The 14,171-nt window shown below is 42.0% G+C and overlaps 1 protein-coding gene and 1 non-coding gene across 2 annotated transcripts; one reads left to right on the top strand and one right to left on the bottom strand.

Annotated features, from left to right (window-relative positions):
• Positions 1-9,880: 9,880 nt before the first annotated feature.
• Positions 9,881-13,722, bottom strand: LOC147898829 (transport inhibitor response 1-like protein Os04g0395600). The gene is made up of 3 exons (XM_087378978.1): positions 12,178-13,722; positions 11,393-11,888; positions 9,881-11,096 (listed from the first exon to the last, which is right to left on the bottom strand). The coding sequence occupies exons 1-3, from the start codon at positions 12,915-12,917 to the stop codon at positions 10,344-10,346; spliced, it is 1,989 nt and encodes a 662-aa protein (XP_087235104.1). The 5' UTR covers positions 12,918-13,722; the 3' UTR covers positions 9,881-10,343.
• A 136-nt stretch (positions 13,723-13,858) lies between these two features.
• Positions 13,859-13,930, top strand: TRNAH-GUG (transfer RNA histidin (anticodon GUG)). Its single transcript has one exon. It is a non-coding gene; the product is annotated as a tRNA-His (tRNA).
• The last annotated feature ends 241 nt before the right edge of the window (positions 13,931-14,171 follow it).

Below are 14,171 nucleotides of genomic sequence, written 5' to 3'. Positions count from 1 at the left end.
AAAAACAAGCCCATTTATCACAAGATATCTAAGGAACTCACCAAAGAGATCCTGAAATTCCCACATACAAAAATCTATTCACATGAGATCTAAGAAACTCAACAAGGAGATCTTAAAACTCCCACAAACAAATTTCATAGACATAAAAACAAACATATTTCTCACAAGAGATCTAAGGAACTCAACAAAGAGATCCTCAAACTCTCACAAAAAAATTTATCTCACAAGAGATCTAAGGAACTCAACAAGGACATCCTAGAACTCCCACAAACAAATTTCAACACATATATCTAAATTATTTTTATCACAAGAGATTGAAGGAACTCAATAAAGAGAACCTACAACTCCTACAAACAAATTTCAAACACATAAATATCTAAAATATTTTTATCACAAGAGATCGAAGGTACTCAATAAAGAGAACCTCGAACTCCAACAAATAAAAGAAAAGATCAAAACTAAAATCCAAACAAGAGATCTCATAAACTCAGAATGAGATCCTAAAGCTCCCTAACAAAAATATATCTTATTTCAGACCTTCTAGATTGCTTTCACAACCTTAAACATCGTTCTCCTTCTTTTCCTTTTTAGATCTCTTATGCTCGGCTGAGAAACCAAGCGTGAGATAAGAAAAATTGGCAAACAATGAGATTATATGCAAAATCGAAGGAATGTATTCGTCCTAATACAAGTTTATTCGTACGAATAAAAGTTATTCGTACGAATATGTGGTGATGATGTGGCGATTTATATAAAAAACGTGACGTGTCACCATTTTGTTAATCAATTTTTTCTTCCATTCGAATCATTCGAGCAATTTTCTCGATTTTTTCGAATCACGAATTCGAATTTTTCTACTTAGTATTAAGGAGGAATACATGCAGGATTCTAAGGCAGCTCCCATATTTGTGGAGTTATAGAGGCCATCGAGCCAAGGGCATGCTAAATTTAAGCTGCATAATGGGCTAATGTGGTGCAAGGACAGAATTTATTTGGTGCCAGATTCAAAGTACCGACTACTGGTCTTCTAGGAAATGCACTCATCTCCTACGGCAGGACGTGTGGGTATTACTAAGACATATGACAAGGTCCAACAGAGCTTTATCTGGGATGGCTTGTGGCAAGATGTAGTTAAATTTGTAGTGAATGTTTGCCCTGCCAGTAGATTAAAGTGGACAGCTGGTTACCCACAGGTTTCTTGCAGCCATTACCTATTCTAGAAGGCAAATGGACTCACATTGCTATGGATTTCATCACAGGGTTGCCTTCCACAGAGTGGGGATGGGATAGCATTTTTGTGGTGGTTGACAGAATGACAAAGCAGGCCCATATCTACTTTTGCTCCCCTATTCTCTCTCTCTCTCTCTCTCTCTCTCTCTCTCTCTCTCTCTGTCTCTCTCTCTCTCTATCTATCTATCTATCTATCCTTTTCTCTCTCTCTCTCTCTCTCTCTCTCTCTCTCTCTCTCTCTCTCCCTCCCTCACTCCCTCCCTCCCTCCCTCCCTCCCTCTCTCTCTCTCTCTCTCTCTCTCTCTCTCTCTCTCTCTCTCTCTCTCTCTCTCTCTCTCTCTCTCGCATGCTCTCTCTCTCTCTCTATCTATCTATCTATCTATCTCTCTCTAGCAAAAAACTAAATAAAGTTGACCTTTAGATGGAAATAAAAGAGTAGAAATCTAGATTGAAAAATAGAATGATCTTATTCTTTGGGTGGTTGAAAAAAGTTTTCCTTCATGATGGAATATGTTTGCCTTCATGATGATGAGGAGGAGAAAGATAGATGATATCATCATCACAAAATGATGATGATCAGGAGAAAGATAGATGATATAATCATATGCCTTAACAAGGAAGCTTGCAAGTTAAATGGGATGAAAACGATATATGTAGTGCTAGTAAAAATGTCACACAAGCATAGCTCTACTTCAAAGGGAGTGCAGCAAGAATTAAGATCCTCATACAAACACATAAGCTGAAGGGTACAAGGATGGGATATCCAAGGAGCTCACTCAATCTAGCTCAAACAAAGAAATTGTGAACTCACCAAAGACAAAGAAGCATACAAAGCAAGAAAATTGGTGATTTATCAAGATCAGGAAGCATTGATTAAACCCAAAGACTATTAGTCTTAAATTGATGTTATAAAGGCCACCATATGGTAGTATTAGAATGTAGTTATGCCCTATAATAACTTGGGAGCAATTGGCTTTGTCACTCCCTCGACTCTATATTATCTAGATGTGGTAAGTCACTTTTTGGCTGTCTGTATTTTCTCTCATAGACCCGTGAGGTCTTTGCAAATGTTAATATACATTCTTTCTCCCCCTTCTTTCCCCTCCCCTTCTCAATATTTTTCTATTTTATTTCCTTCTCCACCTCTCTCCTTTCCCTTTCTTATAATTAGGAGGTTGTGTAATGAGTAAACATCCATGCTAAATCTTGAAACATGGCGCAAGATCATATCTTTAGGTCAGTCAAGCCTCACATGTGTATTGCAAAAGATACGAGTAATATCCTAACAAATGCAAATTTGGAGAGAGCTACATCCTAATGTGAGGATGTCCAAAGTAATGCAAAGCCATTAGATTGTCCTAGAAGCAATCATGGATGGACAAATACACTTAAAAAAAAACATGCAGGCATGCACTGCATGCATATATACAAAAAAACAAACATACATGCATGCATGCATGCATGCACGTGGGCGCACGTACACCTCTATTTACATATGCCACACATACATACTTATGTACATACAGACATAGATGCATACCTACACTCCCCCCCCAAAAAAAAAGTGCACACATAACACTTTACATATTGAAATAAATATTTAAAGGTCACTATTACTAATGCATTCATATGAGATCTTAAGAATCCCAATACGAGCCTTTGCATCCTCATGGTATTAAACACTTTGCCATGCCCTAAGTAATGCAAATTTTGGTTTACAAATCCTAGATTCAAAACATGTATATACAGATAGATGCAAATATACACATTGAAAAAAATGCATACATACACACCTTTGTGTGTGTGTGTGTGCATCTATATACACATAGATGCAAATATACACATTGAAAAAAAATGCATACATACACACCTTTGTGTGTGTGTGTGTGTGTGTGTGTGTGTGTGTGTGTTACCTCTACTAAGATAGTAAAATCTATTTCTCTCTAATTACATCTCCGTGTCTCTCATGTATCAAATTTCCCTTATCATCCAATTCCATGTCATTAGTGTAGCCTATGGTGCATTATACTTTGATAATGCTGATCCTCCATCTAAGGTTGATTCTCCATCGTATTTCTGTGGACATACCGTATTAAATTAATAATGTCACAAACAATTTACATAATGCAGGATTCAAAATAATCATTTCCATCTTTTTTAATTATTATTTCCAATATTCCAAATTCTAGTATAATAAGGAGCATCTAATACTTAAGTCCTGCTTTTATATTATCCACATTACAGTAGATATTGAGGTGTCATTTTTGTTATTGCTTGTATGGAGTTGTTCAAAAGATGTCAAAAAGGTGTCCAAGTCCCCTCGGGGGTAGAAGGCTTTGTGCTAATAAACATTTTTTAACTGAGGGGCGCTGTATAATGATCAAAGTTGCCTAGGAGTCTCATTGTCCCCGGCCTTTTTAATCAAAACACTGAGATAGGTAGCTAGACTCACCTGCATCCATCCACCAAAAGGATGCGTTAGAACAAAATTCTTTAAGGGTGGGAATGTAGGCTTCGAGGCCCACCAACTACAGTTGTTATCCCTGTCCATCTCAGTGATTAATCAAAAAGAAGGGGGGTTATGACGTACAACATGTTTTTGCAAGTTCAAGATCCAAAGGGGTGTTTATATCTATTCAACCCTTTAGTGCGGTGATTCATGGTAATTCATTGCTCTAGGGAATCGTAGAAAATTATTGCATCATTATTTTTTCAAAACTATGAGGGCATTCATGATTTTCCATACATCCCCCAAAAAATCAAAGACCTTAATGAAATCATGAAATAATCTAAAAATTGCATATTAGTATAGCAACAAATGGAGGGCCATTCCATTGCAGAATAGTACTATGCAAAAGATGTGCAAGAGATGTGCTACAACATTGTTGTAGAATATTATCCTGAAGGAAATCAACAACTGGCTAGAAAGAATGCCTGGGGGTTAGTGTTCTTAATGAAATCAAAACTTGGTTAGAAAAAGTGATTCATAAGTTGTATACTCATAATCCTAATGTGCATAGAGGGAGCTCATGGAGCCTTCTAACCTTCTTCCATGAGTTTCCTAGTGTAAGGGATAAGAGCTTCCTAGAATTTCAAAAAACAAAGTGTTATTAAGTGAACCTTTTATGCTCTATTTTTTTAATCCACCTCATAGGATGTATGGCCTCTATAATGCATATGTAAGAGGTTAGGAATATTACAAAATCATGAAATATATCTATATATTCAAACCCAAACATCATGTATACTAGTTTATTATCTAGACATGTTTAATGCTTTAAGAAAAACTTCAAATTGGGGTCTATGATAGTGAGCATGGGGCCATAGCCCACCCAAGCATTTAAAATGATGAGCATGTAAAAATGAAACATGAAGGGTTGTAGAATGCGGCATGTATTATGTCATATGCCACAAGAGATGGGCAAGTTGGGGGTTTTTTCAAATAAACAATTTAGGGGCTTCAGGTCGAGGACATGCATGCCATTTCAAGGGCTCACAATAACCTAGCATTTGACGATCTAGGAGACCATGTAGGGATGAGACCGCTGAACCACATCTAGTAGTGTCAGTGAGGAGAGAAATAAATTACTTAGTCCATCTCATCTTGACTCTCTAATGTGACCAAGTATGGAGAAAAGCCAGGTGTTCCATAAGATAATGCATCCCATGTCGACAAAGTATGGGGCATAAGTCAGTGATGATCAGCTAGAGGCCACAACCCATCTCATCATTTCCAATGATGATTCATGAAGGCCACTACCAACTGGTGTAGTCTGGTAACTTCCACCTATCACGAAGATTCCCAAGCATTATGTTAAATGGAGCAATAGCTAATAGTAGATATATGTTTGAGGATACTCGCGACGCAAGATACTTCCCAAAACTTCCTAGCTGCTAGAAAGCAAACAAATGAGCAAAGGGGTCACGAAAGCGCAATTAGAAATTGACAAAAAAGAAACTGAAAGGGGTACCGGGTAGCACATCCATGAAGCAAAAACAAAAACAGAACGAGCGTAAGGCTTTCCCATGCATTGTATACAGTCTGGGGCTTTTCGGTACTCTTGTATGCATTTGGTCAACACGGATGGAGGGAACGGCTCTTACGATGTTAAACAGGTGTGTGTTATTATGAACAACCGAACCATTTCATTCTATCACAGGGGTGAGGTGTCTAAAGCCGCATTAGTGCAAGTATTCCACCGGAGAGAGTAAGCATTATATAGTACTTAAGGAGGTCTGTTAACACACTCAACGTAAGGGAAGTTGCTTCTAAGCCCATGCATGCTCGGATAGTAGGAAGTTGGTTCGAGATCTCAGGCATGGAGGGTAGCGAGACACAGGGGTGGATATCGGGCAGCGACCAAAGCACGGAGTGAACCAGCTAACGGACCAGCTGCCTCCTAGCATCCAATATGCAAACCCCGAACAGACAAGAGCATTCGAGGTTAAACAACAAGCACATGATTTCATACGTCCACGCGACTTCGTTCCCACTCTGAAGCAATTGGGTGCCATCCATGCATATTGTGGCCCGATATCTGAGCAATGGAGTCTCTACTCATTCTTCTCGTGCTGCTATCATGGAGTGGTGGTTGTAAGAGATGTAGGGTACGGTTTCATTAGCTTTTCAACTCTCCTCTGCCTTCCTTGCGCTCTCATGAGCACTCAGACAGACCCCTCGGGAGATAGATTAGAGAAGCATTGACCATGAGCAAGGAAGAAGTGGGAGAAGGGTAATAAGACCTGGGTGTTCTCCATGTTTTGTGGATCCCAAGCGCTGTTCACGTCTTTGGCAAGTTGTTGTAGCTAAGATGTCAAGGTTTCAAAGCCGTTCCCTATCTCGAGCCATTTCCCGTTTACTCCTCTTCAGGAGCGTCAGGTATGGTGCTCTCCAAGTCCACACTCAATGCTGCATCGGATTCCCAATCTCCTTGTATGTGTTCATTTGCCCTCAGGGCAAGAAGGGGATGGTAGGTAGTCTTCAATGCAAGGTTCGAGGCTCAAGGTCACACCAAAATTTGCATTGATTGCCCTTGGCGCACCATGTAGTACTCCCTGGTGGGGGAGTATATCCATTATCCTCCTCTATCCACTCATGTCTTTATATGCCCTTGTTGTTTCAAGCTGGGTTTACAAGGTTCATCCATTTTATTTCTAAATACATGGGTAGAACCATGCTATGCATTCTTGGACATGGATCTATATGCCTCCCGATTTTTTTCCCCCCATGGTCCCTTTTTATCTTCTCCTATGTGGGTCAATTCTTTGGCCATAGGTCCATAGTTTTTTATTCTCCTAGGATATATATCCCCCGTGGTCACTTAGGGGAACATTTCTATATGTGCATTAATATATGTTCCCATGACTATTGCCCTTCTTGTTCCAATCTTTCCTTTTCCATTGGCTTCTTCTAAACCTATCCAAAGCCTTTGCGGTGTATGTTATATCTCCTAAATGTATTCCCCATTAAGGAACTTTATCCATGCTAGTCCCTTGATGTATATTGAGCTAGTGGGGTCTCATCACCGACTTACCGTCAAAGGAGTGCTCTTTCATCATGTAGCGGGCCCCCTCATTGATGAGGGTGGGTCCATAGTCTTCTAGGGGTTTAAGCCCCTTTGGGGCACAAGTGTGTGTGTGTGTTTACAAGAGAGCGCATACCACCTTTTAAAGTAGAATTTCTCTAGAAAATCTAAATTAAATTTAAAAACTTCTACTCATCTATCTTCAAAATTTTCTTATATTGACTTATTGAAATTAAAGGCCAAACTTTGACATGCAATTTTAATTTGCTCTAAAAAGCTTTGTTAATTAACAAATTACTAATTCCCTATTTTATTATTAGCATTCGTTGCTACCTAATTATAGTCTAATTCCATTAGACTACCAAGTACCATGGGATAACCACTATTACCCAATCCACAACAAACCTAACACTTGTAAAATGAAAAAGATAAAGAGCTATATCCTAAAGCAATATGACGACAAATAAAACATCTCTAATCATTGTAAAATGGCATAGTATTATAGAAATCTAATATGTTTTATAGATTCTACTCCATCAACAAAACAAAATTCTAGATAACTCAAAGGATATGCTAAGCATAGAGAGGGTAGACTTAAAAACAAATAGGTACAGGAAAACTTAGAAACTTGAAATAAATGCATAGAGAAACTTAGAGGCTTGAAAAACTTAAAGACCTAGAAAAAACCTTAGAGAATTATAGAAGCAAAGATTAATAGGCTTAAGGACTTAAAAACAAACTTAGAGAAAATATTTTGTTATGAAAAATATTATTTGACATTAAAAATATTAGTACTAATTATATTTCATACTAAGTATATGAACCAAGAGATTACCATAATTTGTGATTTAAACTTAGTTCATGAATTAATTCATCTTATTCACAAATTTTGGTTACATTTTTAAAATCAAACAAGACTTCTGGAGTAAATATAACATAGCTAAAGATTTTTGTGGGCACTTAGAAGTCCTTATGGGCCCCTACGTGTTTTTCATATGGGTCCTTGGGATTCAAAAGATCACTATGAATCTTATGAGATCCATATGCATGATTTTAGATTTTTATCAGTTGTGGTTGGATAGGACCAGACATAGGCGCTATGAATCCTTGCGGACTTTATTCTTTTGCACTTACGAAAAGATTTCTCTTTTAAGGAATTTCAATGTGTTTGCATAACCATTTCTATGTATCTCCATATCGTCTAGATATCTTTTGCATATAGCCTCTACATATGTTATAATGTTCCAATGGTTATGAATGCATTGCTACATGTTTGCACCAAAAAAGATAGATAATCAAATAGATTGAAAAGAAAATTCACACCTACCATTGTCCAATTGATGCTTTAAGAGTTTGCACATCTTGATGAATAGGTCTTGATAGCTCCATCTATACTTGTGCTCTTCCAATCGTGTGAGCATAGATCCTATAATTTGAAGGTTCTCTAGAAAAAAAAAGATCTTATAATTTGAAGTTCTTGCCAAATCAGAAATGTTTGAGTCAAAGTGTGGTATTTTTATAATGTGTAAACCACTATATTCAAGTTGTTCACGTTTATCATATATATCAGCCTCTAATCCTACGAAAGATTGATAAAGTCTAAGATCTAAGAAAACACAAGAATCCCCTCTTGAAGGGCAATTCAGTTCACAAGAGTCACCACGAGGGTAGATTCCTTCTCCAAAAAGCACAAGCTTCTTTGTACATTAAGTCTTGAAAGTCAGGAACATCTGGTACAAATAAATCATCTATAAATGCCTAATTTGGCTAAGCTTATGTAAAATAATAGGGCAAGTATTGATAGAAATAAGACATTGCATATACCCTTCATTAGAACATATACCTTCATTTAGTTAATATAACATATTCTTATCCTTTTTGGTATGTAAATACCTAGTGGCTCTACTTGAATAATTGACTCAAAAGTAATACCTATAATTGAGAGAGCCAAACCAAAACTTAGCTAGCTCAATTGATGCACATGGAGACACATCATGGCTTTACATTAAAGACCACAAAACCTAGTTTGCAAAGACATCAATATGTTAAGGGAGCACACTCCCCATTGTAGAAGGTTCTTGAATGTGTCCCATTAAACCCAAAAAAAAAACAATCTCATCTAGAGGGTAAGGGGTGAGTAAAGGTGACAATGGAGGAAAAATTACAAACCTAGTGATCTTCTCAAAGGGAAGGGTAAGAACAACAAATGTTGGATGCAATAAAATAAAAGAGTTAAGCTTTTTCCTTTTTTGCTCTTGCGATATAATAATGTTTGGCACTAAAGCCAAATGGATAAGGTTGTGTCGTTACACATATCCTGGAGGGAAAGGTTTTTGTGATTTCAATATGTGTGAGGAGGGCACAGCATGATTGAGAGAAGGCCCAAAAAAGAACCCCCGAGGGAAAAGCGTTAAAAAGGCTGATTGATTGGATTGATTGTACAGAGCGCACACAAACGGGATAGCGATGATGATGAACGGGGTTTGGGTTTACCAAAAGGCAGGCAGAGCTCATCATTCTGGGGACGATAATTGGGGGGCAAATTTGTGCTATGTGGAAGAAAGGAAATGATTCATGGAGATCTTGGGGACTCGGGAGGCCTGTGTGTGAAGGAATAAGAGATTTTGAGGGCCATTGCATGCCTTCATGCCTGTGTGTGAAGGAATAAGAGATTTTGAGGGCCATTGCATTTATTTGAAGGCATTGGAGAGGTTTTGGGCATTATATCACAGGATGATGAATAACATGCATTGTAGACCACAAATATTAAGATTCTTGCAGAACTTCATGTCGAGTTGTCTGTGTTTGTTCTTGCTGTTTGTTTCACTTTTGTCCCGGTGCTGATTCATCATCCACAAGAATAATCTTTAGGAGCCCAATAGGGAAAAGCTAAGGACAAAGAGAGAGGAAGCAAATCCTGGGAAAGAAAAAGGAAATACAGTGCACTTTTCATGAGACGGCCAAAAACGATCTGAGACTCAAGGTTGGGAGCAGGGAACCCTGGAAAAATAGGAGGTCACTGAAAAAAATCAAAGGGTGAGCTCTCTGAATTCAGTCTCCTACATGGCCTGCTGTGTTGACAGCTTCATCAAAAACTTGAGAAAAAAACTAGTGGAAGCAGCAAATCCTCATAACAAGAAAAAGATAATCAGCTCGTTGAACTTCGCCTTCTGCAAGCATGGTGTGTAGTACATACATGAACAGCAAGAAAATCCTGCTGCTGATCATCGTCTTCTTCACACCTTCTTGGGATGCAGGGTGGCATGTGAACTCATCATACATGGCCTTTGTGCAGTATAAGGTACATTCTGGGGTAGAATACTTAAAAGTTTGTAGGGAGGAAGGGGAAGGAAACGCTGTGCTGATGGATTTCCTCAGAGCCATGGCTGAAGGATGAACAACTCAGAAAATGCTGTTTGGTGATGGTGTTCTTCATAGGCAGGGTGAACTAAAGAGCTCAAAGAGCTTAAATTCTTCCTCCTCATCTTCTTCATCCTCTCTTTCACCTTCTTCATCTTCAGCTTCATTCTGTCATTCATCCTCTCTCCATCGCCACCTTCTTCATCTTCAGCTTCATTCAGTGACCCATCAGAGTGTGTTAACGAAGGCCGGAGCATCCCTTCGAGGCCCTGCCACCGACCTGTACAGATAGACCTTCTCCACCACCTCGCCATCTCCCTCTTCCATTACCTCCACATTCAGCATTGGCATCATCTCTGCCAACAGCTTGCACCCCTCCATTGTTACCCCGCACGCAGACATCCACAGCGACCTCATCCCATAGTATCTCCCCCCCTCTACCCCCCCCCATAGCCCCAAATCCCCAAACGGACTGTCCCTCACCTCCAGCTTCCTCAGCTTCTCGCACCCCTGCAGCACCTCCTCCATCGCCTTCCCGCTCTCCCCCGCAAACGCCACCGACAACGAGCGTAGCTCCTTCCCATATCTCCCTATCAGCTCGAACGCCCTGTCCGTCAGTAGCCCCGACACCGACAGCCTCCTCAGCTCCCTGCACCCTCTCGCCACCGCCCCGAACCCCTCGTCCATCGCTTCGCCGGTCGTGTAGTCGGGCCTCTCCGGCGTGATGATACACAGCCGGAAGTGGGTCATTTTGGGGCAGTTCGTAGCCACCTCCTCCATCGCCGCGTTGGTCATCTGGTTGCAGAAATAGAGCACGTAGCGCAGCTCGCTACAGCCTCTGGATATCGCTACTATGCCTCTCTCTGTCACCAGGCTGCGCTCTCCTGGGGATGGATCCGAAGGTAGCACTCGAAGCTCCCGCAGGTCTTGGCAAACCTCGGCCACAGATTCGAGCCCCTTATCCTGCACGAAATCTTGTACCTGCCGAGACCATCCAGAGTTACGACTCGTTATTTGAACTTCAAGCTACAAGGCACTATCTAGCTGTACGTTTCTTCCATCCCCACAGAACTATCTAGCTACAGAATCGAAGCCCCTTCCCTCCCCAATCGCTCACAAGCGCTTCAAGACGCAACTTCGGCTCTGATATCAGACCGGAAACTCTCCATTCGCGCAACCAAAAGCCGGGAACCTTCACGTCCAAATCCTCAGAACACACGCAAGATTGGAAACGTAAAAGAGCAGAAAAACAGACAGCGAGAGAAAGAGAGTATTACCCAAAGACGTTGAAGTATGTGACAATGACTGATCAATCTAGTAAATTCGGAGCTCCCGATAGGAGAATCGGTCAGGTTCAGGAAATTTAGGCTCCTACACATGGGATAAACCAGAGGCAAATACATCGGCACAACCTCGTAGAATCCTGACATACTTCTAAGATTAGAGCATTTGCGGAAGACATTGTCAAGTGAATCCATCCCAGCCTCGCTCGGATCATGCGTGAAGGATCCAGTGCCAAGCTCGGTCAAATTCGGAGCTCTGAGCACAAGCAGGCGTCGCAGCTGATCTAGAGTGATGCTCCTGTTCAGCTTCAACTTCTTGATGTTGTTGCACCTTCCAATGAGCCTTTCAAGATCCTCAAAGTTCACTTCGCTACTCAAACTCGTGAGATTGAGGGATGTGAGCGTCGTGCAAGTATCGGGGAAAGCGCTCAGCCAGTCGCCTCCTCGATCATCGATTGGGCATTCCTGTAAGTCCAATTCATTCAAATGCCTGCAAGTAAACGCAAAGACAAGAAGTCACTCCGAAGGGAACGCAAAACGTAGCTTGATCCGAATTCTTTACGTTCATACTCAGTCAGTAAGTAAATTAACTCTGGATGCATCAGAAGATCAACGGGGCACCGAAACCTTGCGGTCATCCTCGAAATGATCACAAGAATTTGCTCGAACCGAACGATGACAAGAAGGTGCTCGCTTTCTCCAAGCTTAAAAGGAGATGCAGAGCTGCAAAAATGCATCATAAATCAACAAAGTACAGGCAGCTGAAGAGAATGGAGCACCTGCAGTTGCTGGCTATCATGGCAAGGCCGTCGGTGGAGAATCCTTCGCAGAAAGTGAGCACAAGAACCCGAAAATTGGGAAAACAGTGCGCCACAAAGGCCAAGCTTTCGTCTGTGACAGTCATGCGCTTGAGTCGCAACTCCTCCAGGAAGGGACCGCACCTTGCCAATTCCAGAATCCAGGGGAAAGCATTGGCGCCCCAGTTGGGAGGAACGAGGTTGAAGTCGGAGAAGCGCGGCTTGCCCTTGAGAGTGAGGGACCTGATGCGGGGAAAGCGGCTGGCGAGGATCTGGGGGGAGCAAGAGTAACAGTTCCCTATGAAGACGCTGCGCCGGCTCCATGCTTCAGCTCGGAACCAGGCTTTGCAAACGAGGGAGACAGCATTGCGATCTCTGTGAGAGGCCACGAATGCCAGGACGCGCTCTAACACCTCGTCAGGGAATGAGGAAGACGAAGCAATCTCTCCGTGTTTCTCAGATTCTTCGTCTCCTTCGACACCATCGCTCGGGATCCTATTGCCCTCTATGCTTCCCTTGCAGTCTTCTGCTGCACCCGTCGCTTGAACCTCCACACCAAGCGACATCCCTCCCATCGCCTCTCGCTGCGGATGTCGGTCTATGGAAAAAGACGATGCAATCTCTTCTTCCTCGGCCTCAATTTCTTGGTTACCTTCGTTCTGACTGCTTGCTATGTAATCCTCAGCTCCACCCATTTGTTGCATCTCCAACTCCGGTGACATAACTCCCACAGCCTCTCTTTGTGTGTGTATGTGTAGACGCGCGCGCCTATCTTTCTCTCCTCAGCCCAGAAAGGATCGATCTTGCTGATCTCTTCGTTCTCTCTCTCCCCTCCCCCCTTCAGTGGCCCATTTTCTGTTTGCAAAGAACACTCTCGAACCTGTTCCTTGCTCCCTTCCCCTTCGCAAACATCTAGAATGCCGACTTCCACTTGCTGTTGTACCGGGCCTCACCTTCCACGACCTGCAGCAACGCCGACTGAGAGCAGCTTCCTACAAGAGCCACCCACCACGTTCCGTCCTCAGTGCGCGCCTGCTCCGTTTCAGGATAGATAGCTAAATCTAGCTCGTGGATGAAGGGATTCAACGTCTGGACCTGGGGGGGTAAGTACACAGTGGAGAGACTGAGACCACAGAGCATGGAGGAACTGGCGGATTGGAACATTGATATTGCGAGTGACCGACCAGTGTCGAGTGGGAGGGCTTCGAGGGAGCTATATTTGCGCAAGCCTATGAGGAGGTTTGTGTGTCGGCAGGCCCCCAGCTAATCATTCTGGAGCTGAGAGCTGCAGCTATCCTGCTTTTGCGAGGGAGTCGCAGTCGGGGCAGGAATGCCCTCCTGAGTTCTGACCGGGAGGAGTGAAGTTTGAAAAGCCCTGCCTGAGCTTCACAAGGCAGAGAGCTAGGAATGCGACTACCTATGCTGTCATAGAGAGTGCAGCAACGGAGCCTCACAGGCAGCTCCTCCTCCTCCTCCTCCTCCTGCTACTGCTGCTGCAAGAAGAGGTGGATGAATCAAGGGCCTCAAAACACAACTAGTGTGAGACGGGGCAGAGCAATTTCACTAAAAATAGAGAGGGGGCATGTTTCATCAATTTGCTTGATTGACTTCAGACTCATATCTTGGTTTATTTTTTAACATTTTCAATTCTTGGCAACGCAAGGTGGCTGTAGTTTAGTGGTTAGAATTCCACGTTGTGGCCGTGGAGACCTGGGCTCGAATCCCAGCAGCCACACAATTTTTTCGTTCGATTGATGTTTTGGCCAAATACCCTTTCTCATACGACTGTATTTAGACTTGTTCCTTCGATTGAGATTGATCTTGGCCAAATACCCTTTCTCCCTACGACTGTATTTAGACTGATTTGGCCAAATACAAAAATGCAAGTAGGAGTAGGACCACAAATTCATTTTTTTTCCCAAAAACCCAAAATTGTATTAAAGACGAGAAGGAACAATTCCACCTAGGCATTTAGA

The sequence above is a fragment of the Dipteris shenzhenensis genome, chromosome 9, assembly GCF_047967505.1.
Source record: "Dipteris shenzhenensis isolate YYH24624 ecotype China chromosome 9, Dip_SZ_1.0, whole genome shotgun sequence".
Taxonomy (NCBI): domain Eukaryota; kingdom Viridiplantae; phylum Streptophyta; class Polypodiopsida; order Gleicheniales; family Dipteridaceae; genus Dipteris; species Dipteris shenzhenensis.
This window is presented reverse-complemented; position numbering and strand designations above follow the sequence as displayed.